Source organism: Equus caballus, chromosome 20 (assembly GCF_041296265.1).
Source record: "Equus caballus isolate H_3958 breed thoroughbred chromosome 20, TB-T2T, whole genome shotgun sequence".
In the NCBI taxonomy this organism is placed as follows: domain Eukaryota; kingdom Metazoa; phylum Chordata; class Mammalia; order Perissodactyla; family Equidae; genus Equus; species Equus caballus.
In genome coordinates, this window is record NC_091703.1 from 9,538,242 (window position 1) to 9,563,770 (window position 25,529).

At 46.7% G+C, this 25,529-nt stretch overlaps 1 protein-coding gene across 1 annotated transcript; it reads right to left on the reverse strand.

Annotated features, from left to right (window-relative positions):
- TXNDC5 (thioredoxin domain containing 5) lies at positions 1 to 25,135 on the reverse strand. Its single transcript, XM_023624432.2, has 10 exons — positions 24,810 to 25,135; positions 21,092 to 21,241; positions 16,384 to 16,489; positions 11,949 to 12,045; positions 9,291 to 9,406; positions 7,176 to 7,262; positions 6,417 to 6,560; positions 3,314 to 3,396; positions 1,390 to 1,519; positions 1 to 256 (listed from the first exon to the last, which is right to left on the reverse strand). The coding sequence occupies exons 1-10, from the start codon at positions 25,070 to 25,072 to the stop codon at positions 134 to 136; spliced, it is 1,299 nt and encodes a 432-aa protein (XP_023480200.1). The 5' UTR covers positions 25,073 to 25,135; the 3' UTR covers positions 1 to 133.
- Positions 25,136 to 25,529: the final 394 nt, after the last annotated feature.

Here is a 25,529-nt window from a genome sequence, read left to right on the forward strand (position 1 = left end):
GAAGATACCACAAGTTTAGTACATTCAGCTTTCTGAATAACCACCATTTGAAACTCAGCGACATCCACATGATTTAGCTCCAATACACAGGGTACAGGAGGCCAGGCAGCAGAGGCGACTTCCATCTGGGTTTCTACAGTTCGTCTTTCACCTGGCGCAGAACAAACTGGTGCAAGGATTCGAGGTCTCTACCCCCACTGTGCTCACTGACTTTCTTTCCTCCGCGGAAAAGCAACAATGTGGGATAGCCTCGTACCTTAACAAAAAATAAATAAAACTTTGAAAACAAGTGGTTTAAATCACACACAAATCACTTCTTAAATAAAACCTGAAAAACTCCTACAGTTGTGACCAGGAAAGCCCATGGTTTAAAAACGTATAGACCATTTGAAGAGTACCTGATAGTGCAGAAAGCAGGCGTTAGGGCCATTTATGTACCTTCCAGTCTCAGCTTACAAGATCAGTGTCAAAGGAGTGCCTCTACCCTACAGGGGCGCTTCCCAGTCTTTCCCCTGCACACCATCCCCTGGGGATCTGGAGAAAACGCACATTCTAAGCTAGCAGGTCTGGGGTGGGGCCTGAGACTCTGCGTGTCTGAGACGCTCCCTGGTGACACCCAGGCCGCTCTGTGGACCACACTGAGTAGTACCAGGATACTCAAGGATGTAGATTTCTCAGCTGCAACTCACCTCCTTTTTAAGAATTGTAAGCACAAAAGACAAATGGCATCTTCTAGTGATAAGTAAACGATGTCTGTGCTACATGTATTCTCAATCTAATGAGGTAATAAACTCCAGAGGCCTCCAAAGTGTTTTAAGAAAACAACACAGAAGGAAAAATATTAATTACAAATCTTCTAGACTATTAGATTGTGCTAACAGCTCAGAAAGGCGGCCGCAGTTAAAGAAACAACCCGAGCAAAGACCAACTTGTTGGTATGGCCCTTTCAGGAGGAAGGCTGTGTTTGAATGTTCCTTCGCTCAGCCATTCTCCTTCAGAACGCAGGCTTATGTCTGAAAGAGAAGCCGCTTGGGTATTTATGACCATCAGCAGGCCAGCTGATTGTTCAGCCAACTGGAATGGCCGTGAGGGTGGGACCCCACTTTCAAGGTTTGAGTCTCAGTTATGCCCAGCCTTACACCCAGATGGCAAGACCTAACCCCCCCGAAATGTGTATAATAGAAGAGAGCCCTTCCTCTGAGAGCATCTCTCTTGCTTTTCAAAAGGGGAAAAAAAAAAAAAAACGCAAAAGGACACAAAAAATGCTTTGTTGAGGGGTGAGGGCAGCGTGCGTTATGCTGGCTGAGTGCACAGTGCCATCACAATCCCGCCTGCTGTCCGCCCCAGGACTCAGAGCCCCCATCGGCGTTCTCCTCCACATGTACCCACCGAGTACTTGCTGCAAACACTCCGCTCAGCAGTGCAGTCCACCTCGGCGATCTTGACTCCTGCCAAACCAGGGAATTCCTTTTTAGAGAGTTCCTCCCAAGTAGGAGCCAGATTCTTACAATGACCACACCTAGGGACACAAGGACAGCTTTGTTGAAGTCTTGGGTTGAGCTCACTCACCTACATTTAGCTGCCAAGCCAAGCCTCGTTTCTTCTTTATGCGGCAGTCAACAATTGCCTAGAAATTTATAAAACATCAAATTCTCCCATTGGGCCAGCTAACTTTTCCTCCTCCTGCATCTTCTCCTCTTCCTCCACCAGACCCAACAAGGAGTTTAAAGTCAATCCAAAGTAGACTTTCAGATAAGCTGAGAGAAACAAGCTGGTCTAAAAACAAGTTTAGATTTGACACCATTTCCATAATACGGTAAACTGGGCTAACTGGCGTATGAATGCACCCTGAGCAGAAGGAGATGAAGAAGAAACAAAACAGCCTCCAAAGAGTTGTTTTCAAAAATCACTTGAATGCCAAAAACATTTTATTTTATTTCTTTCTTTCTTTTTGGAGGAAGATTAGCCCTGAGCTAACATCTGCCGCCAATCCTCCTCTTTTTGCTGAGGAAGACTGGCCCTGAGCTAACATCCATGCCCATCTTCCTCTACTTTATACGTGGGACACCTACCACAGCATGGCTTGCCAAGTGGTGCCATGTCCGCACCTGGGATCCGAACCAGTGAACCCCGGGCCACCAAAGCGGAATGTGCGAACTTAACAGCTGTGCCACTGGGCCAGCCCCCCAAAAACGTTTCAGATTTGATTGCTTATGGTCTCAAAATTTCAAAACACCTTCCAAGCTTCCCTGAAGCTTCAGTGATTTGGTGCGAGCACTGCGGCTTCTACCGAGTTTGTTCACACCTCCCGTCCACCTGTTACTGTGTCCCTTTCCTGACCACCCCCCACCCCACTATATGAACTGCTCCCCTTCAATAAAAAGGGATCTTCTGTCCTCATACTTGATCTATACAGCTTTAGGTTTTTTTAAAAATAGAAAGTAATAGTTTTAAAGGCATCATTTACTAGTGTTTTTATTCTTTAAGGATAAAAACTACACAACTCAGGACTCGTGTGCTCATTAACTTTCACCTCTGCTCTCATGGGTTCTCACGAAGACTTGGAATGAAACACACTGAAGAGCAAAACTGACATGTGGGGACCTCACTGGTTCACGTTTAGAAACAGAACTAACACTCAGCTTTTCCAAATGGATTGTTTTATTCATGGAGACAAAGCGTCCTTCCCATTTCACAGCTGAGGAAACGCAGGTCCCCAGGAGTTAAAGGACACCCAGAGTTACGGTAGTTCACGGTAAGTCTCGAAACCTAGTCTTTGCATCACTTGGTCTCAAACTCTGTGGGTCCATCTCTGCTCTGGGCCCCAAGGACCATGTGGCAGGAAGGTTCCAATAACTGGGTAAGACACTGAATGGCTCTAACAGAAAGCTGAGCTCTAATGGATTTCTCTTTGACACCAAAAAGAGACTAAGGAGCAAAGCTACATCATGATGTTCATGGTTCATTCAACCAAAAAAGCAGCCTATTTGGAAAAGTACACAGCTACCACAAAAGTTAAGTTTTGTATGGCCATCATAATTCTCCTCTATTTTTATGTTTTCTTGAAATCAGACTGAACCTTAAAATAAATTAACCTCAATCTCCATAAGTAACCGTTTATGATACCATCAAACTTTAACATGTCTAAATATAGGAACATAACTATAACATTCCCTTATTTCCTACAACATAACCTATGTGTAAATGTAATATCTGCCCAATACTGAGCCGGGAGGGTTGGCTGTTGAGTTGGAAAATATGATGGGACTTAGGTGCATTAGGACAAAATAGTTTCTAATTAATAGCCACTTACCATGGAGCATAGAACTTGATGAAGGTTATTCCTTCTGCAATGGTGTCATCGAAGTTATTTTCTGTGAGTGCCAATACAGTGCCCTTCAGGGGAGGGAAAAGCCACAGTTCAAATACATCACTTAGAATAGGGCGGGGCCACGCATTGGGATTGCAGAAATATGTCAATAATCTTTTTACATGCTGTTATGCATGCTCCAAGGTCACACAAAAATACCTACACAGCTTGCATTTCACAAGTTACACAAGAGGGTAGGGCAGCAGCCTCTGAAGGGCAGAGATTCATTCCAGGGTCCAGGGTCCAGGACCTGCAGCCGGGAGGTGGCAGGACACAGTCGTGTGTTCTGCCCCCAGCCAGCCCAGGTGGCTTCAGGTGCAGCTGCTGTCATCCCAGGCACTGTGGTGTGGACCAGTCAGCTCTGGGGGGCCTGAGCTTGAGTCTACACCTCCCCGGCTCGGAGCCTCCAATACTGCCCAGAGTCCACACACCCACTTCTTGGCCCACGTGAAGTGTGCACTTACGCTGCCTTTCTCACTGACTCCACCACTCTCCCATCACATGGATTCGTAAAATTACCTTCTCTGTGTAACAGAAAGACTTAGTTACAAAAGCACAGGCCAAGATACGTGTCTTACGTGTAAGAGGCTTCTATTTGAAATTTAAAGTGAATGTGAAAACCGTTCATCTAAGCTCTGGCTGGAGAATTCAGGGAACGGGGCCACAAGGCAGGCGGCTCTACAGGGATTCTATCTTGACAGTTCTTTGCAGAATTATGTCTATGTGTTTCTCCAAAAATGGACCTGCAACTCTCTCACGAGAGCAAGAACATGGATGATTTATCACGTGGCTGCCTGTACCAGGGCTGCCCTGCTTGAGTCTGGCCTCCAGCACCGTGTGTCAGGCACTTGGCGGCGAAGCGCCAAGGAGGCCATTGTGGAACACTACCATCCTTCTTTATGGCCAGAAACTGGACGCCACGCTCACTGAAAGACCCACTTAATGGTGGAAAACTTTGTTATAAATAGAAACCGCTCTGTGTTTGATGAAAATATCCATAGTATATAATTATACTCAATTTGGGATGACCTTTATAACCACCATGACACACACACTCCTCTAACACATGTGGTCATAACAACTACAAAATCATTTGTTTACTTCTTAAACCAAAACTTTAACACCCAGGCAGTCCCCAACCTACAGGAGTCTAACTAAGGGATGGGCCATGGGGGCGAGAAGGCGCATTACTACCCCCACCATGGGAGGATGGGGTCAGTGGTTCTGTTGGTTTTTCTGATTCCAAACAACTGGTGCTCAGGGAGTGATGGCTCCAGCGAGTCATGATCCTAGGTAAATGCTGAGGGGTCGAGAGGTACTGAGGAGGCGTTCACACACACCTGGCTTGCTGCCCTCACCTGAGGAACAAGGGCACACTGCCCCTTCCTTTGTCCCTAGTGTCCCACTGTCCCAGGTAAGAACGTGGCATGCCATGAAGTGTAGCCACGTAAAGTGAAGCAGCAATATAAGTATTCTGCATTGGAAGTACGTTGACAAACAGGCCTTACAGTTCTTAGCTAGGAAATCCAAGCATTGTTTTCCTGGGAAAACATTATTTTGACTCCCCTTGAATAATCTCATTTTCATCCATGGCATCAGCATCGGCTTCTACCTAAAGCTGAAGACACATAAACCTACTCATCTAGCGTAGATAGCCTGAGTTAGCTCCAGACTCGTACTGAACTGTCCATTGGACATCTCGACCTTAATATCCCCACTGCCCTGAAAAGCAACATCTTGAAAACTGAACTCATTGCTTTCTTCCCCCAAGTCCTTATCTCACACTTGGTGCCTCTGGCAACCAGATAAGCCAGAAATCTGCTGGTCACCTCACCCCACCATCCTGAGTCCGCTCAGTGGAGGTGAACGCCTTATGCCTGCTTTCTCCTTCTCTCCATCCCCACTGTCACAGCCTTAGTTTGGAGTCCTATCATCTTTTATGGCCTAATACACTGATTTTCCATCTTTTTCACACATGCTGCTGCTAGTCATCCTAAAATTCAGCTCTGCTTGAAACCCTCCGTGGGCTCCCTGTAAATACAGGATAAAGCTCAAAATCCTTGGCTGGCCCACAAGTCCTCTCCTCGCTGGCATCCTGCACTGCACCCCCTGTCCTCCTTCAGCCCATTCCCTCCACCCACTGCGGGCCCGGCCTGGACTGTGCCCAGCTGATCCACACCAGCGTGCCTCTGCGCCCGCCCTTCCTCCAGCAGCCATGCCTTCCCCGCCACGTGTCTCCAGCAAGTACCAGCTTGTCTTGCAGCTAGCTCTTCAGTGACCCTTCTTGCCTATGTGCCCCCAGTCTCTCAAACGACTGTGACCACCCAGCACACACTTCATCTCAGCCCCCATGACACCTGCTTGTATGTGTTCTCATCTGTCTGCCCCATGAGACCCAGCACCCTTCACAGGCAGGAAAATGGTCTTGTTTTTGTTTCCTGGTGGCCTAGGACAGTGCCTGAAACACAGCAAGGGCTTGATAAATGCAGAACAACTGAATCTAAAACCACACACTATCTGAAGGACTGAAGACGGTACTCCCTAAGTCAGACACTGCTGCAACAGATTCAGTACCCCACAGAGATGTGCCTTCGACTTCCAGGGTGTGCGTCCTTTCCACTGGAGACCTTTCAGGGTCCCTTACCGCAGGGTGCGAGTAAATGACTGCAGCAAGTTATGGAAATGAACAGAAACAGGGGCCCGAGGCGCAGCAGTCAAACTTTCACAGCAAACACCCTCAAGTAAAGTGATGACTGACTCAAACGGGAGAATGTTCTAGAGACAGTGACACCGAACACTCTCAAGATTTGTCTCATATCTATTTCAAGTTTTTAAGAGAAGCTTTTGTTTATGTTTACCCCTTACAAGCATGTAAAAGTAGTTGAAGAAAATGCTCCCTGTTGAAAAGCCAGCCGTAGCCAACCATCTGAATTACTCTGTCCTCTTCCCACACTGTCACTTTGTCCGAAGCATTTGAGGAGAATGCCCTCTGCGGGTGGAGGGCTGTGGGCTGTTTCTGCCCATATGGACTGCAGCAAACACCCACCTGGGCGGCCACGGGCTCGGTGGCTGGCACCGGGGCCTCCGAAGGCTCCACCGTCTCGGGGGCGCCCCTCTCCACGCTCTGGCGCTGCGACTCCACGTATTCTCTCAGCGACTCCAAATCCCGCTTTCCCTTGTACTGATCAATCTGTCCGAGACACGGGCCACACAGACGCACCGCCGAGTCAGAAAGCACTCTGAATCACTCAAACCTCCTCCCGACCCCACTTGCCCTCATAAGACCTCCCATCAGATGTCTTTGCTATGGCTGTGCGAGTTGTGCGACGTCTGCACACTGGGATTTCAATGAGGGAGTACAGATTATAAATGGGATGTTTTGGCTTTGGTGAGAGAACTTCCCATCTCCTTCCTCTGCAGAGCAATAATGATGAGAGCATGAGAGTCTGGGCGCTGACTTGGTGTTCGGAGACACTACCCACCAGCCAGGAATGGGGGTGCCACACCAGGAGCGAGCCTCAACCCCACTCAAAGGCTGTGATCAGAGCACGGTGACCCTCAGACAGTAGGTCTGGGTTATTCCAGTGATAAACTGAGCCCACTGAAGGGTTTCAAAATAGTATAACAATGGACAGTTTTTCTCAACTACCCAAAGCTTATCAATTAAGGGAAAGACATTTTTGTTCCACAATATGTATGCCTTTAAACCAGGGCCCAAACAATCCACCTGTTACACCACGTGACATCTCAGCCCTCTGTTGTTAAGAGAAACATTTTGTCTCAACACAAAGACCTGAAGACGTACCTTTTTACCATCTCGGAACCAGAGAAGAGTGGGATAGCCACGAACCTGGTTTCCGGAACAGAGCTCGTAGTGCTGTGTACAATCAACCTAAAAATAAAGTCAGAGCACGATCACGTTTCCAGTCAGTTTCCTCAGGAGGCTTCCTGCTAAATGGACTATTGCGCACTTGGTGCTTTAAAAAGAAGGAAATTTCTAAAATTCCCAATCTGTAACATCTCTGCCAGCAAGCTACAGTTTTTGGAGAGACTTTCCTAAAAGCTACCCCAAAATACACTGGAGCTAAGGGAGCAGGCTGACAAGATTTACTCAGAGACGTGATTTAGCTCACTTAAAAAAGCCAATGTTTAGGAAGCATGTTTTCTCTTGAGCAGTTTGTAGATGGAGAAGGGAGCCCAGCCTGCCCTCTGGGGACAGGGAGGCCTGGGTGTCGGTGACAGAGACCCACACTGTCACAGTGCCAGCTCAGAAATTCATCCTCATGTTCAAACTTGCAGAGCTTTAAAACCAAGGAGGAGAAAGTAGTCAATTTTAAACAGGAGAATTTGGCATATAATAAAGATAAAACTGAAAAGATGTCAAATTAAGAGTATATGTCCTTAATTCTATAAGCTCAATTTACCAACAACCACAGCTCTTCAAATTTTTTATTTCATTTAAATCTTTGAAAGATTCTGCTTGTTCAACATTTTCATTAAACATTTTATCCTAAGTCACTTTCTTTTGGATTTTCTACTCGCGTTTAAATCAGCTATGCGGGACTAAGTTGTTTTCCACTATGTCAACAAAGTAGGATAAAAATATCCCTTTAACAGATAAGACTGAAGTCAGAGAGCAGTGAACGTGTTAAACTGAAGCTCAGGACCCTCCACCCAGAGTCTGGGCGGGAGCATCTCTAGGGTCCATGTAACCCAGCCACATGGATGTCCAGAGAGGAAGGGCCACAGCCCGATATTTACACTGTGTCTGCTCATGCCTGCTTCTTCTAGAAGCCTCTACTGACACACTGAAAATAATCTTCCATCAAAGTTCATAAAATAAAGTAAGGATACTAGGAATGGGGAAGATAGAAAAAGAAAATTATTTTATGATTACTTGCATGAAATGTTCAATAAATATAAAATCATTATCATAACACACATGATAGAGCACATTATTGAAAGTGTTGAACAGGCAACAGTGAAAAATCCATTTAACTAACAATAACTACCACAATTTACCAGGCATTTGCTGCATGCCAAGCGCTGTACTAAGCATTTTATTTTCCTCCTCACAACCAGCACACAGTTAGGTCCTGTCTTGGTTTCGCAGAGGGGGAGACTGATGTGTGGAGAAGATGCCCAAGGTGAGCCAGCCAGCTCTAGCTGACTGCCAAGTTTATGCTTTTGACCATCTCACTGTGCTGGGCAGATTATCTTATTAACTCTAGTTCCTGGACATGTAGCGTTACTTCTGTATATTAATCAGCCCTCTGGCAAAGTGGAAAATGAGATTTTTATGAAGGAAATCCATGCAGGGATGTCTGGTGGGTGCCAAAGGCTGGACGAGATTAAAAATGCTTGATGGCCCAGGAGTTATTCTGGAGCCACTCTGGATATTTCCAGAAAATCCACTTACACAGAAGTTGTTAGACACCATTTCTGGCTTCCCTGTGTAAAGTGGGGAAAGTTGGAAAGACGCCCAGGCACAGAGCAAGCTGGGGCTCCCCATGGGGAGATCTTCTGCGTGCCTTTGCGAGCACGGAGTGAGGGTCCTTTAGGAAAGAGTCTTGGGTGAGATCAAATGTGGATGGCCTCCAAGTACGTCCAGTGAACATTCTCTAAGGCTCTGCCCCATATCTTTGCAGAAAGGGTTCTGGGGCTGCCAATTCAGAATTGGCCATTGCTTCAAAATAAACAAAGGAGCCAAAACCATAATTTATCTTTAGGCTGTGGAAAAGCCAGCACACTCGAAACCAGGCTGCCATCTGTGAAGGTGAAATGAATTATCAAGTGGCACACTAAATGGAATTAATAAATCAAGTTTGTGACTTTGCACACAGAATGAATAATGGGCTACTCTGCTAATTAATCCAGCCAAAGGCAGTCTATTTCCAGTTTAATAAGGGCTTTCACTTACCTTGCCAATCTTGACAGTTTCGGAATGTTCAAGGCCCAGAGCCAGCTGCTCCCAGGTCGGAGCCAGAGCTTTGCAGTGACCACACCATGGAGCGAAGAACTTGATAAAGTGGTCGCCTTTATTCGAGAGCCAAGGCAGAGAAGGGGAAGAGGGAGTGTAATTTACATCAGACCTAACTAGAGATTGAATGGAAGCACGTGATCTTTGTCCTCTTGCAAAGCTCAGGGCAGTATGAACCCTTTAACTGGTAAAAAGTGATTCTCCATAAAATATGTCTATATCCATGAGTTTGTAACAATCCTCCAAACAAAACCTAGTTTGTTATCTTTGGAGGACAATAGGGAACCAACTCATTATTTGGAAAATTGGCAATAATGGGAAACAATCAGGCATTCATCCTATCTTTCCTATATGAACTGCACCACTAGAAAACCAAGAGATAAATGAGGGCAAGTTTCTCTTGCTGAAAAAAATGAAGACAGGATATTTTACTCCGAATATCAGCATTTGATGACCCTAATGAATCAATGGATCTAGGCAGTGACTGTTGTGGCTACTGACATCACAAAGAGACTTCACTAGCTACGAAGTCTTGCCTGTACCCTCCAAAAACACCAAATGGAAACTGATTATGTCCCTAGATCCAACCACCAATTCACAGGAAATAGAGAAACCAGGGAAATGTGTTCAACCACACTGTGGAGACACAATCAGCAAAGTCCAGACTATGGAGACTCTACAGGTCAAACAACCTGTGTGCTCAGCAAAGAGAATGCAAGGAAGAAAAAGCAATGTTGGCAGAGCACATGGATTAAGAGACATACAAGTCTCTTAAGATGTCTCTAAAGACACACAATAAAAAACACCAAACTATAGTGTTTAGGAATGCACATTTGGGTGATGAACCATAAAGAAAAGCAAGGAGTGGTTTCCATAAAAGTCAGGACAGCGCCCCCTTGAGGGAGGGAGGACTGGAACTTGGATGGCTATGGGGAGGCTGGCAGTTTTATCTCTTGAACTGGACAGTGGTTACGGGGTGACTGCTTTATAACAATTCAATAAGCCCTACATTTGTTCTCTGTATCTGTGTTTTATTTCACAAAATAGAAGGTTTAAAAAACTTAGTATCACTCCCTAAGCTAGGAGAAAAAAAAAATCAGACCCTCGCAATGTCATTGACAGTGACAATGACATTGAAGTATTTTTCTAGGCTGTTCTACCTTTACCAGCCTAGGGCCTGAAAGATGTCAGGCTGAGACCAAGTGAAATCAGGCTGTGGCCAGGGAGAGAACTAACAAATGGCCGCTGAAATGTGACTCAGGCTCAGGGCAGGATGTTGCCACGCCAATGCTCACAGCGGCACCTCATCGTCACGGCAAGGACACATTTGACTGAAATGGCAAAAAACTTGCTTCAAAAAATTAGCAACTGATCTGCAAGGCTGAAGCCATGTGTCTCTGGAAAGGTACGTCGCTAACCTTGTGCTGTGAGGTGGAAACAGGATGTCCAGGAACCTCCTGGAGTATCAGTGGGAAGCTGTAAGAGCAGGAGGCTGCTGTCGCCTTCTGAGGAAAGATGCTCCTGGGAGCAGCCCAAGGCAGCAGCTCTGGACTACAGCCCTTAGCAGTGGCTTGCTTAGGGAGGGACCAGGCTGGGCTTGCAGGAAATGGTCTATAACAAGGGGATTTTGGTGGTACATCCTGCAGGGAGCCCAAGCTAGTCTCAAATTAAAGTCAGTCCCCTGCAGGGGAAAACACCCTGAAGCTCCACCACCAGAGCACCCATACCAACGAAAGAACCACCTTTAACAAAAATGGAAAACAGCTGAAGGCGTCACAGTGAGTTATTTTAGATCTTAGTGTGGTTGGGGGAACACTTATTTACACAGTAAGTGGGGTGGGGTTCGACTCCCAGCAAGCATGAATTTACATAGCCAGATAAAATGTTAAGCCCTTTTTCACAACATTTCCAACCCAGTCTTATGGGAGGATTTCTCCCCATGGGAGCATTTGAGAATGGAGGCCAGCAAGGAAGCTGAACTTGCTTTCAAGTCCTTTATTACCGAGCCCGACTCTTGTGAAACGTGTGAAGAAAGGACTTACATATTATTGACATCAGAAACTGTACACAGATCACTTTGATATTTAGGAGATCATTTTCAAAAAATGAGATGTGGTGCAGAAAAATATTTTAAGTGTAAAAGAACACCTACTCTGATTCACATGTTTTAATGGTCCCACGAAATTCTGGGTTAAACAGGTAAGAGACACTTTTGTTTCTGCCTCATGTCAATAAACATATGATTAACATGAATATAAAGAAACGCTTTCTTATCCAAGGATGCACTGCCAGCTAGTGTACAAATTAAGTGTGCCCATTCTTGATTTGTGAGCTTCCCACACCTAAGGCTTTAGCTCAGCATTAAAACTGGCATTTCTCTAAGGACAGAGACAAAAGGGGGAATACTTTCCAGAGGAGCAGCATTAAACAATGATGTCTTAAAGAGAGAAACTCTGGATAAGTGCCACAGAGGCTGGTCTCCATGAGCCCTCAGGTGGCAGGAAGGAAAAGCCCAGCAAATCAAGGAATGACTAATGGTCAGTGGTTCGAAGAGGTGTACATCCCCCTGAGAAGGCCCACAAGATTCGTCTGCCATACCTTGCGCGACGTGCAGCTCGAAGTTGCTGGCGGAGAGCTCATACAGCCCCTGCTTGAGCTCGGGAGCTCTGGGTGGGTCTACTTCTGGTGCTGGTGTCTAATAGGAAGAAACAAAACAACAGTCACTGTTAGTCTGTGAAGACACAGTGACACCCATCGAGGAGGTGACCTGCTTCTTTCTAGAACCTTCTGCAGATCTCCTCCCTCACCTGGCCACCTTGAACTGCTGTGGGATGCTGCTCTGTTGAGGGAGGCCAATCAGGAATAGACTTGTTAGGTTCTCTTGACACTTCAGCAATAAGCCCCTCACCAGCCTCACCCTCAACAAATGCTCCAGGACTGACATTTGAGGGCAGCCGGGTGACAGCCGTCCCCACCCCAGCCTGTCCTTTGCTGCCCCCAAACGCAACCAAACACAGCAGACAAACTGAAGGACAGGCCACCCCAAACTAGCACTCGGTCCCGTTCTTTGAAATGTGATCTGAGACTTCACAAATACAAAAAGAAATTCCTCATGGACTGGCTCAGAAGGAAGTGGGACCCAAAGACACAGAAGTAGCAAAACGGACCAGGCCGAGAATGAGAAACTTAAGAGACAGAGGAGGGCCTGGCTACCCTTTATTCACAGAAGTGCTGAGCAGCCCTGTGAAGGAAGGTAAAACTGCGGAGGACTCAGAAAAGGAAGAAGGAGGCAATGAGAAGGGACATGCAGGTAGGTGAAGGGCCACAGAGAACACCACAGGGCAAACATGAGCCATACTGAAAGACAGACTATAATTCACATGACTAAGGGGGACAGAAACACCATGAAGGGGCAAGGAGTAGCTTTTGAAAAGACGATTCTGCCAGTACCTGAGCAGACCCCAATGTGTACAACTATACAGTTACCACAATACTACACAATTCTAAATTTCTCAATTTTTGAAGCCTGAACAGCTGTGGCCTCCAACCAAAGCAACCAGAGCTAAAGAAAAGATCAATGAATCCCCATTTTGCTATAGACATATGGGTGTATATTACTCAATTTTTATCTGGCGGTTCATTTGTCTATTAAAAAGAATACCCAAGTTAAGTCATTAAAAGCTTTAAAAGTGCTGATAGTGCACAGCTGTGCAGAGTTGTAATCACAAGGCACAAAGTTGTCCTTTCTGCTGATGGCTTATCAAAACTTTCAAAGTGCTCGGTACCCACACAAAAAGATGCTGAAGAGAATGATGGCTAAGTAAACAGTCAGTGAGTTCCCATAAGGTGAAACAAAACACTCTATGTCACCCTTTATAAGATGTTCAAAGGCCTTTCAGTATTAAACTGTTCATTTATGGCACCTAGGGGGCACTATCACTTCCTGTGCTCTGTGACAGACACCAGAGCGGTCCCCACCATCATGGGAACACTACAGTATACCACAGAAATGGGCACATTATCACCCTGCTGGTGATGCTGTGAGCTTACAGATTCTTAAGAAAGCAATCTGGCAATATACACCAAGAGCCATAAAAATGGTCTTGGTTTCTTTTTTTGTCTTGCAATTTTATGTCTGGGAATATATTCTAAAAACATCACTCAAAACTAGGAAAAAAAAGTCTTTACAAAAATAAACATGTTTCTCATAGCATTTCTGATGACAGAAAAACTAAATAACCTAAATATCCATTAACGGAAAACAGTTGAATTATGGCAAATCCACATGATAATATAAAATGTGATCAATATAAAGATAATTAAAAATATCATTAGTGAAATAAACCACGTTTATATGATTATAACTGTTTTAAGAAAAAAATACAGAAGCAAACATGGAAATATAAAAACTGGGGTAGGATGTAACAAACAACAGGTTTTCTTTTCTTTGAGTATCTTTAATATTGCCATAACACTAGGGTGAAAAATCTAAATTTATCCTGTTGAAACATAAAAATGTATATATTAAATTACTTAGGTACAAACACAGATGAAGAACTTTTTTTTAAAAGTTTTCACTTAAAAGAAAAAGCAAAGTTGAATTTCATACACTGCTGGTGGGGGAATGCAAACTGGCGCAGCCACTATGGAAAACAGTACGGAGATTTCTCAAAAAATTAAAAACAGAAACACCATATGACCCAGCCATCCCACTACTGGATATTTATCCAAAGAACTTGAAGTCAACAATTCAAAGAGACTTATGCACCCCTATGTTCACTGCAGCATTACTCACAATAGCCAAGAAGTGGAAGCAACCCAAGTGCCCATCAAATGATGAATGGATAAAGAAGTGGTATATATATACAATGGAATACTACTCAGCCAGAAAAAAGACAAAAGCGTCCCATTTGCAACACAGGTGGACCTTGAGAGTATTACGTTAAGCAAAACAAGCCAGACAGAGAACGACAAACACCACATGATTTCACTCATATGTGGAAGATAAACAAACATATGGACAAAGAGAACAGATTAGTGGTTACTAAGGGAAAGGGGGCATAAGGGGTGAAGGGGCACATTTATATGGCAACTGACAAACAATAATGTACAACTGAAATTTCACAATGTTGTAAACTATTATGACCTCAATAAAATAATAAAAAAATAAATAAAAAGCAAAGTTCAAATTGAGGAGAATTTTCGGTTTGCAGTATAAAGTTTGAATATGTGAACTTTTCTATAATAAGGCACATTGCCACTGTTTCTGGAATCTATCTGCGATCGCTAGTGCTCTGAGGACCTGGTTCTGGGGTGGTGCCAGATGGATGCCACGTGGCCATGCTGAGCCTAGGCGTGGCCTCACAGTCCTTCTGGGCCTGCACTTTCAGCCACCACTCCCCCGAAGGGAACTCTGCCTACAAGATGAAGTCTTTCCGCCATCCTGATACTGGCTGCTGGTTTCTTGAATAGTCATCACAGAAGCCTGGCTTTTTTGGTGAAAAGTTTATTTGAAAAGTTTTTTTGACACTATTAATTCCTCTCTAAAATTGGCTTCCTCTCATCAGAGAACATTTTCACAAAGGAAGCGATTTGAAGTTTAAATCTATATGAAAGTTACACCTGCTCATCTAGCCTTCTTGTCATGACAAAGATGCAAATTGACTCTCCGAGAGGTTTGTGGTTTTCCCTATTACCTAAAATTAGACGAGTCTCTGCTCAGCACTTACTCAACACCACAGCCCAGCATTCTCCGCCACACAGTAGAGACTTTTTAACACGTGAGCTAAAGTAGCACTTAGGGAGCAGCTGGGTTTCTGCTTAGCTGTGACATCTACACAGATGTGGGGGAGAGGTGGAGGACCACAGACACCCTGGAAAATGTCACCAATAGCAGCAGAGCGCCCCCAAAGCTCCTGGAACTGCACAGGAGCACAGACAACCTTCAAATCAGCGGATGCCGACCGGATGCAATAAAGCCGTCTTAGTTATGCTTTAAACTGAAATTACATTTAGAAACTTCAGATGCTCATAATGTTTCATCAGCAATGTACAGCATGGAAACCCTGGCCATCTTTCCAGTCCCTCACCAACATAACACCACAATCAAAGTCCACTTTGCCCCTCGGAGCCTGAGCATTCAGCACTAATCAGAAAGCACCACACATGAGAGGATGCTTAATGAATGGTTTACCACCAGAATGATTTACAACAAAATTAAGACTCCCAACCTAATTGGAGACGGGGAGGATTATAAATTTTTCTTAGTAAGTAACATTCTTCAAACAGCTATGTCTTTAAAAAATATCTCAGAAATCACAGTTTCCACAATTTCCTGATATTACCCTTAGCGTAGGGAGGCATATGAAAACACTAACAGTATTAAGGGCATTAAATTATGTTATCAGCAAAGCCAGTTAGGACCTTGGGGACTAAGGGTTGAGAAGAAAAGGAAAGATTCACACTGTAGGTATAGCTGGCAGGAGGTAAGAGCAAGCTGGTAGCTGGGGCCAAAGCTGGCCTGGACTGGATATTCTGGCTTAGGCCTGGCCCCAACCCCAGCTGGCCAAGGCTCAAGTTCTGGTGCTAAGAAATTACTGTTACTTGTATTACAGATGAGAGTGGCATAGAAGTAAATTTCATATCATGTGTATTTTACCACAATAAAAAAAAAAATTGAGAAGGAAAGTTAATCTTTACTTATGTTGTCAATAAGTTTTAAAAAAGTAAAAAGTTGCTTTAAAATGGCAGCCTTGGGGTTGGCCTGGTGGCATAGTGGTTAAGTTCGCGTGCTCCACTTTGGAGGCCTGGGGTTCATGGGTTCAGATCCTGGGCAGGGACCTACACACCGCTCATCAAGCCACGCTGTGGTGCCCCACATACCAAACAGAGGAAGACTGGCAACAGCTGTTAGCTCAGGGCCAAGCTTCCTCACACACAAGAAAAGGTAGCCTTAATGTTCCAGCTGCACTGGCCTCTTTATTGCCCCGAATGTAGGAAGAAAGAGAGGGAGCGAGGCTTTCTGTGGACTCACGGCAGGTTCCTCGTTCAGTGTCTGCAGCATCCAGTTTTCCAGTGTCTGGAAGTCCCGAGGACCCTGGTACTTCACAGCTTCTTGGCCGGGCTTGAAAAACTTCAAGCTGAAAGAGTATCAAAGGATTAGATGGAGCAGACTGTTAAAGCACTTCCACTGCTCTGAGGGGAGAGCACTGTCCTTGCAGGCAGCAGAGTCACTCAGGGGAACAGTCAGAAGATGGGCTGTCAGTGAGCGGCAGCCAGGCACGCATCTGCCACTCTCTGAAAAAACTGGAAAAAGAAAGAAAAACAATGTTCCAAGAAAGAATATATTCACTTAGTCCTAAACTTTTAAAAGTTTCTTATTTTATTCAAGAAAAGTAAAGCTGAGGTGAACACATCTGCCTAATGCTGTGAATTCCACCCTAGGCTCCCAGCGCTCAGCCTGCAGAGCTCTGAAGCTCACCCTGCCAAGTCCTTGTCATCCTTCCCAGCCTCCAGGAGTTCTTATGTTCTGCATTTGTTTTCCTAAAAAATTAGAACTGTAGTAGAAATAGCATAGTTTTGCAATAAGTGCATTTCCAGGCTACCTTGTCAGCTATTCGGCTCTTACAAAGCTCGAATATCCAGGTATGGTGAGAATTCAAGTTTCCAGCGATAAGAACAACTGTGACATTGGTCTGTTAACTTCCCCACAGAGAAGGAATCTACATATAGTAGCCTCTGAGGGCATCTGCAGATAGGCTATGGAGTGCTTCCTTCAGTGGTGAGCAAAAGTCATCATCAGAGGCCAAAATGAACACGTCCAGATTCTGCATCATTCCACTGGTAACGAGAAAACATAGTCTAGATAAAGCTTAACTGAAAGTGTCAAGGAATGGGGGATGGGGGTGGAAATACAACTATTGACAAAACAAAAGAAATACAGGCCAGCATTCTCTGGCAAGCATACTCAGCTAAAATGCCCCCGACACTGCTACAGCACGTAGTTCGTGGATTTTGTTAGCAGATACCCAGTGTGCAGATTCAAGATGGAAGACGTCAAGATATGCAGAAATCAGAACTGGGGGTTTGAATAGCTTACTCTTCAAAGGCCTTAAAATGAAGTTTCATAGCAATATGAGAAAACCAACACATTGGCTGGAGTAGGCATTTAAATTAATTTAAACTAAAACGGGCTTACTGGCCTTTCCCAGAAACTACGATACTGCGAGGGACTTACACGACATCCCTAATGTGCCTCCAGTGACGAATATATGCTCTGCTTCTTCAGTAGCTTATACTTTTATAACCATAACAAAAAGCCAAAATCCAAATAGATTTGGCCAGTACGCCCGTTACTTCATGAAGTTTAACACTTTAAGCAACTCCAAAGCATGAGCTCGCAATTCTGAATGCACGCACCCACCCTGGGACCTCAGCAGGCTCTGGAAATGCATGTTCTGCCCACAGAGAACAGAGGACGGCTACTGCACTTCTCCACTGCCCCTCTCTCCTCCCAGCGCCTCCCTCCTCCACAGTGCTTCAGGACGGAAGACAGGGGATCCTCCAGTCAGCAAGGACCAGCGTCACCAAACTCATTCCCCACTTCTTTACTAACGTTAAAACACAGTAAGACCTAACCTGTGATTTTTCTCTGATTTGGTGTGCATTGAGCAAAACAAAAACAAACCTTTTTTTTAACCTCTTCTTGTTGCTGGACTGAAAATCTTCCTAACCTGCCCAAGCCTGAGATTCCTCCTCAAGTGCACGGCGCCTAGGGACAGAATCAGAGCTTCCTTTGCAGAACTCTCTCTCTGTCCAGGCACCTGACTGCAATTCTCGCTGCAGATGGAGCTGAAGGAGGCTGTGAAGAGTGGGCCACAGGTGCGGCCCCAAACCTGCCTGACATTAGCAAACCTTCACATGGGTGTTTATTTTTCCCGGGGATCTGTCTCTTTCAAGGAGACAGCCGGGGAGAAAATCCCATTTATGGGTCACTATGCAAAACAATGTGATGAAAGCTCTACTACTATGGATGAGATGGTGATATGGGTTGAATTGTGTCCCCCAAAACAAGTCCTAACCCACGGAACCTAGAATGTGACCTTACTTAGAAATAGGATCTTTATAGAAGTAATCAAGTTAAAAGGTTATATGAGGGTGGACGCTAATGCAATATGACTCATGTCCTTATAAAAAGGGGGAATTTGGACACAGAGAGAGACATGTACACAGGGAGAAGGCCATGTGAAGATGGAAGACTGGAGATGCATCTACAAGACAAGGAGCACCAGAGACTGCCAGCAAACCCCCAGAAGCCAGGAAGAGGTAAGGAAGGACTCCCTGGCAGGTTTCAGAGGGAGCACCGGTCTGCGACGCCTTGATTTCGGGCTTCTGGCCTCCAGCACCGTGAGACGATATTCAGTCACCAGGTTGTGGTACTTGGTTACGGCAGCCCAAGGAGACCCCCTTCAGCCTGCCCCTGCTCACATTTTCCCAGAGGATAAAGATTCTTTACTGGCTCAACAGGAAGATCTCGAAACATTTTTCTGGGCACAGTCAGCCACCTCTCAGGGCCTGGGAACCTGAACTCCCTCCCTCTCCAATCGTTTCTTCCAGGTATAGGTGCCAGGCAAGAATGACATAAAAGCTAACAGACTAACACACCCGCACTCAGGCATTTACATTCACTATCTGATTCAGGCCTCGCAACGTCCCTATGAAATGGGTGCTATTTTAGAGGCAATGAACGCACATGGGGTAAATCCAGGACTGCCCCAATGCAACTACATTTTATGCAGCACACTCCACCTCCGCATTCTGTGAAAAAATCTGTCCTCGGCACCTGTGCAGTGCTGTGATGGTCACGAAGCTTCTTTCCCAAACCTTGTTCAGTGTGGTATAAGCTCATGTTAGTTCCTTTTAACAATTCAAAACCAGAGCATGGTTTTCTTGGGGATTATATCTTCTAAATAAAAATCAGGACACATGATCCAACGTGGATCTTTTCAAATCTGTGAATAGCACCTGTGGAGCAACTGATGTTGCAGCCTGACAGTGCCTACGACCAGCTCCAGGTGGAACCCTCTACTCCCCTCTCAGATGGCCCCGAACACGTGCCCTCTCAACCCCATTACAGGTCCTACACCTTCCCTGTGGTATGGTTTGTGGTGTACACAGCCACAAGGCCACACACAGCCAGGTGTCTAAGAGTAGACACCATGGCCAACCCTCTCTGTCGGCTCTGCACCTTGAAAGTAATAAGCTCGCAACAGGTGAGCATCTTTCTCCTCACCTGGTCCCACTACTCACTGACGCTCCTTTGGGATGCTCTTCATCCAAGCAGAGTTTACTTTAAAAGCAATGCTAGGAAGCATAGGATGGTGATGCCAATACGTAGGTACACAGAGTAGGAAATTTTCTCTCTATTAATCTGATTTGATGTAGACTTGAATTATGGCACTTAGATTAGCAAGCAATCACCAAAGACTAGGAATTCCTGAGTCTTTTAGGGAAAGGCCAAATTTCCTAATGTTGGGGGGAACTTATACATTTATTGGGTATGCTCAGATCAGTGTTTGCACATGTTATTTCATACAACAATGTCACGGGGCAGTGGGGTGGGTGGGTGGGCATCATCATCCTACTTTAGACTCAGAGGTTAAAACAATGTGACCAGAGCTGCCTGATAAGTAAATGGTAGAACTGGGATCCAAACCATGGCTTCCGGGTTCAAGCCTAGAGCTCTTTCCACTTTTCCATGCTGCCTCTCAGGTCTGAAGATAGGCTCAGGTTTTATAAAGAATTGACTTCATCCATCAATTTGAACAGACATTTCAGGAGATGCAGGGGCCAACCCTTCCCCCACATCCTTCTGGAAACAGCATCTTCCTTTTTTTTTGGAGAATGGCTCTTTCCTCCAACACGTGCCATGTGGTCTGAATGGGGCTACCATCTTCCTATAAGATGCTGCCTCTCTGGCCGCAGAGACTGTTCCTGGAATGAACACTCCATCCAAGCTGGGCCAGTCAGTGGTGGGCCCAAGTCAACCACGGCAACAGAGAGATGCAGAGCCAGAAAGTTAAGTCACCTTAAGGGGGGTGCAATAAAAACAGGCCTCCAGACTCCTGGAGCTGAGTCTCAGAGCTTCCCCACAGCCTTCTAATTAATCTCCTCTTTGTTTATTAAGCCAGTTTCAGTTTCTGCTTCTTAAAACCAAAAAACTCTGAACTGTCAAGGGAGTAAGTAGTAATCCTTGTCAGAACTGCCATACTCCAAGGGTTTGTCACCTTCCTTTCCAACAGAAACAGCCCTTGTGCTGTTCACATGGGAAATGACTCTAGGAAGGATGCTTAATAGAATGGCCAAAAATTCAAACTAAAATTGATGACAAAGTCTGTGCTTGTTGTTTAAATGTACTTGTGAATGTCAAACGTGACAGGACCTCATGGAGACCACCATCTTTGTCTCACAAACCCATTCTCTTATAAATAGGAAAACCCAACACTGATTAATTAAAGGCTTTTTCCAAACAAGGTACAAAAATGCATCTAATATAGACAGCGTTAAACATAATCCTTCTCTAACAACAGGACGGCGTGCTTAAATTTAGCATCTGCTCACTCCTCAGAACTACAAAGGAAGCTACTGAAAGTTCAACTTGGACTTTCTCTGGCTGAATGCAGCTGGCAAAAGGATGTGGAAAACCTGGAACTATATGAGAAAGGCGCCCCCTTCCCACTTACGTGGGGTATCCTCGCACCCCCTGGGCCGAGCACACGTCCGAGTCAGCCGTGCAGTCTACTTTCGCCACGTAGACCTTGGCATCTTCCATGCTGTTGTACTTGTCTCCTAGGTCGTTCCAAGTAGGCTGCAACCGTTGGCAGTGTCCACACCTGCAACAAGGTGAGAATAAGTAGCATCCTGAGTGCCGGTCAGAGGGTGCTCGACCCACCTCTTCAGCCATCTCCATAGGGCAGTGGGACTGTCTGGTCCTTTCTTTACACTGTGGTAGAGACGGACAGCTCACAGTCACTACAGAACATCGCTCCCCTGCTTAACACCCTCCAGAAAGTCACTGCATTATTCTCAGCATGAAATCAAAACTTAGCAAGGTATTGCTCCAGATCCTCCTTGATCTGGCCCCTGCTCACCTCCCATTTGACTTCTAAACACCAGCTCTCTCCTCCACTTGCAGTCTACCCCTGAGCCATGCCGCAACACCTGCAGTTTTCTGAAAGGGCCATAGCTTGGCTCACCCCTGGGAATCAGTATTTACTGTTTCTCTGACACTTCCTCCCTAAAGCCACCGGCTAATTCCCACTTGCCCTTCAGTTTAGTTTGGTGTCACTTCTTCCAAGAAGTCTGCCCTGACTCCCCAGGCTGTTTAGTGCCCATTCTCTTCTCCTCCTCTTCTGGAACACTCCCGTTTTCCCTATTATGCAGCAGCTTAGCAATTCTTGGTATAATTGCTCCTTCACGTTTAGTCGGGTCTCCTCTAGTACATAACCAAGTATCTGCAAATACAGGCAACTTCAAAATTAAATCACTTCTGCATTTTCTCCAATGAGAAGCTTAAAAAACAGTCTGTAGCCACCCAAACTTTTAAATTTGATATAATCACATGTATACTTATAATACTCATTGTATACATTTAATTATACATAAACATCTTAAAATCATCTATCATTTAAAATATTAACTTAGAAGTATTGCTTCTTGCTACTCTTCACATTTCTTAACAGCAACAGCAACTTTCCCGTCGCTAAATCTACTTTTTGAGCCATATAGGTGATCATCTTCTTTAATTGTCAGCTGTCCGTAGTGCCATATTTTAATTCTGTATAAGCCAATATCAGAAACTTTATCCCAAGCTTCAAGTATGGTTACACAGCATTATGGCACATGGGCTTTTTTCATTCATCTAATAAGTGTGTATTTATGATGTCTACAGTGTAACTGCTTGCTCTACTGCTTTTTAAAGTGTTTAAAATGCTTTCTTACAAAATAATCTCTCAATAAAATCAGTGTTAAATCTCTTTGCCTCTTTTCTTTTCTGACAGGTGACTTCAACAATGAGCATCGAAAGGTAGCACTGAAGAAGTCTGCTTCAAGCTAATGTGTCTTCCCTAAGCAGCACTTTCTTGCCCAGCTAAGAGAACCCCTGCTTTATAAGAAACTCAAATATAGTATGATTCCCTCTTCTCTGCAAGATAAGTGTGAAGGAAAAGCAGAGATATATTTAAGTATATATGGTACATGTGTCAAGAAAATAAGCACTGCCCTTTTTATAACTGTATTCTCAGTACCCAGGACAGGCTGGCACATAACAAGTGCCTGGCAATTTCTCAGTGATGGATCCATAGGTGCCATGGAGTCGGTACTTCTGGTTTGGGACCCCTGTGGCTACAGCACCAACCTCTGAGACAGCAGCTGCATTCAGACGGCAGTGTGTGGCCATGTGCGAGAGCAAAGCCACTTGATCCTCCCAAGGAGGCAGCCCCAACCTTGACCTCATTATCACAAGGTTCAGTGTGACCCACAAACTGGCCATACACAATCTGTGACCTGATTGATAGTGGCAGGAAATCTACAGCTTACATCTGCCAAGGTCAGAGCAAAAACACACAGATCAATGTTTTCATTACACAGTGCCCCTGTCCCCAAATCCAACATTCCATAGAGAATGAAACTGGAAAGAGACGGGAGGGCAGTCCACAGCATATTCCATCTGAGTTCCAATCTGCTCTTAAAGTCTACCTTTTAAACGCCATCATAGAAACCTTCACATCTCTACTGAAACATCTTGTGGTAGACTATTAAGAAGCAAACGAAAACTTTAAAAGTTACTTTTTTCTGGGAGTATAAAAGTCTATAAGCCACATCAATGAAAATGAATTTACTTAATGCCGAGAGCCTAGGGTTTCCAGGCTTCTCTCCCACTCAGGCCAGGACTGGCTGGTGATCATTAGAGACTCCAAAATTACAACTCCATTGGCAATGCATGGACTTATGTCTACATGTCAATTTTTCCTTAAAAAAAATAAAGACGACAATCCATGGACAGATTTATTCCACTGGAACAGGCTCCAATTAAGTAGTGTATTTAATTGGAATAGTTACTCTGGGAATACTCCTTCACAGAGTAACTATTAATATTGAAGGACTATTTCATGCTACAAAGTATTTTCTATACCACTGGTAGTTCTAAAAATTCAAGTCAGCTGGTTCTTGGGAACTTGAAACACAACGTATCCCACAGATACATTGTTGATGAATGACAGTTATGAGCCAGGCCAGCCCAAAAAAGTTGATTTAACTTCAAATGAACTGAAACACTGTAATAGCCTGAACACTGGGTTAAAAGAAAAAAGTTTCCTCCACTTTGACAGGCACATTTTCTGAACAGGCCGGTCTTCTTGGGCATCTTCTCTCTACTACTTCCTACATCCCTTGCCCACACCTCAGCGAGCCTCTGGCCTGCTCTGGGGAAGAATGCAAAATTCTGCGATCTGCCTTGCGCCCTAAAACTGGCTTTCTGCTCTGCCCCGTAAGAACTTCCCTTCATGGGGCATCTAGGCCCTGGAAGGAAAGCACTACCTGCGCTTGTGAGAATGACAGGAAGTCCTCCTGTAGGACAAGTCCGAGGCAGGGGTCTCGGGGGTTGGCACCAAGGCCCACACCAAAGCCCCCACTCGAGAACCAAGGCAGGGCGTGCCGTCTGTTCAACGTGGTGACTTTTCCCACCTCACTTTCTAGATGACCAGGCCCAAGAGAGGGGAGGGGAGGAGGTGCCAGAGGACAGCCTTGAGTTGAGAGGGCTCGTGGGCTCCTGTCACCCAGAGCACAGCGCCCCATCCACTCCGAGGGATCCCAAGAATTCGCAGTGTTTTCCTTCCCGGGGTAGCACAGGAACCCCCTTCTGCCCGGCCCACCTCTTCCCCCCCTCATGAACACACAAAGTGGGAAGTCACCCCTTCGTGAGTCCCTAGTTTTCAATGAAACCCTCGTGCAGCGGCTGTGCCCTGCGGCGAGTGGAAAGTATCGGTGGCCGGACCTCGTCGCCAGCGGCCGCGTGGCCCCCCGGGTCCCGGGCGCACCGGCAGGCCGCCGGCTCGGGCCGGCGCAGGAAGTTTGGGGGGGGGGCAGGGACCCAGGTGGCTCCGGGGCTCCCAGCAGCCCCCAAGGACGACCGGCCCGCCTCCCCCTCCCGCAGCGCAGGGACCCGGGGCGGAGGGGCGGCCCTTCCCGGCGCTCCCCTCGGGGCCCGCCCCCTCCCGCGCCGCCCGGCCGCCTCGCGCCACGTCAGCGGGAGCGCCCGGCCCGCGCGGCCCCGGCCCCGGCCCCTTCCCGGCCCGCCGGCCCCGAGCGCGCACGCGCCCCAGGCCCCTCCGGCCACCGCCGGCGCGCGGAGCGGGGGGCTGGGCCGGGGCCGGAGCCGGGGAGCGCGGCGCGGCCAGTTACCAGGGCGCGAAGAACATGACGAAGTGCGCGGCGCTCTGGATCCCGTGCGTGAACATTTCGGCCGTGTACAGGTGCTTGGCGTGCGGGTCCTGCCCGTCCCCGCCGTCGGCCGCGGGGGGCCCGTCCGCCGCCCCCGGCTCCTGGGCCCAGGCGCCCCCGCGCCCGCCGCCGCCATCGCCCCGCAGCAGCAGCAGCAGCAGCAGCGCGGCTAAGGCCAGCGGCCGGGGCAGCGGCCGGAGGAGGCGTCCGGGGCGCGCGGGCATCGCGGCGGGGCTGGGCGCGCTCTCGCCCGGCGGCCGGTCCCCTCGGCGGCGCCGGCTGCCGCCGCCCCGCCCTGGCCCGCCCCCGGCCCCGCCCGCGCTCCGCCCCGCGCCGCGCGCGCCCGCTCCCCGCCGGCCTGAGTCCGCGCGCGCCCGCAGCCCCGGCCGGGGACCCGGAGAGTGAGCGGGTCCTGACCCGGACGGCCTTCCGTGCCTGACCTCCAGCGCCTCCCGGGACGGTTCCGGTTAATCCCGCGGGGCCCCTGCGCCTCCCCAAAGCCCGGCAGGGCCCCTCTGCCCAGAGCAAGGGTGACTATTGCAGGATCGGAGAGGCCAGGCCGGGAAGACACGGGGGGGATTCAGCCTCGCCGAATCTCAGCACGCGCAAAGACCCCGCGATTTCAGGCAAAAGCAAGAAAAGGGCTGCGGTCAGCAGAATGTAGGAAATTGAACGAAAGTG

Excerpts from the sequence above, each read along its gene's own strand:
- TXNDC5 (XM_023624432.2), bottom strand. The coding sequence starts at position 25,072 with ATGCCCGCGCGCCCCGGACGCCTCCTCCGGCCGCTGCCCCGGCCGCTG. Across the intron at positions 12,046-16,383 it reads CACTGAACGAGGAACCTGCC|ACACCAGCACCAGAAGTAGA; the intron begins GTGAGTCCACAG and ends TCTTCCTATTAG. Across the intron at positions 7,263-9,290 it reads AAACTGTCAAGATTGGCAAG|GTTGATTGTACACAGCACTA; the intron begins GTAAGTGAAAGC and ends CTTTATTTTTAG.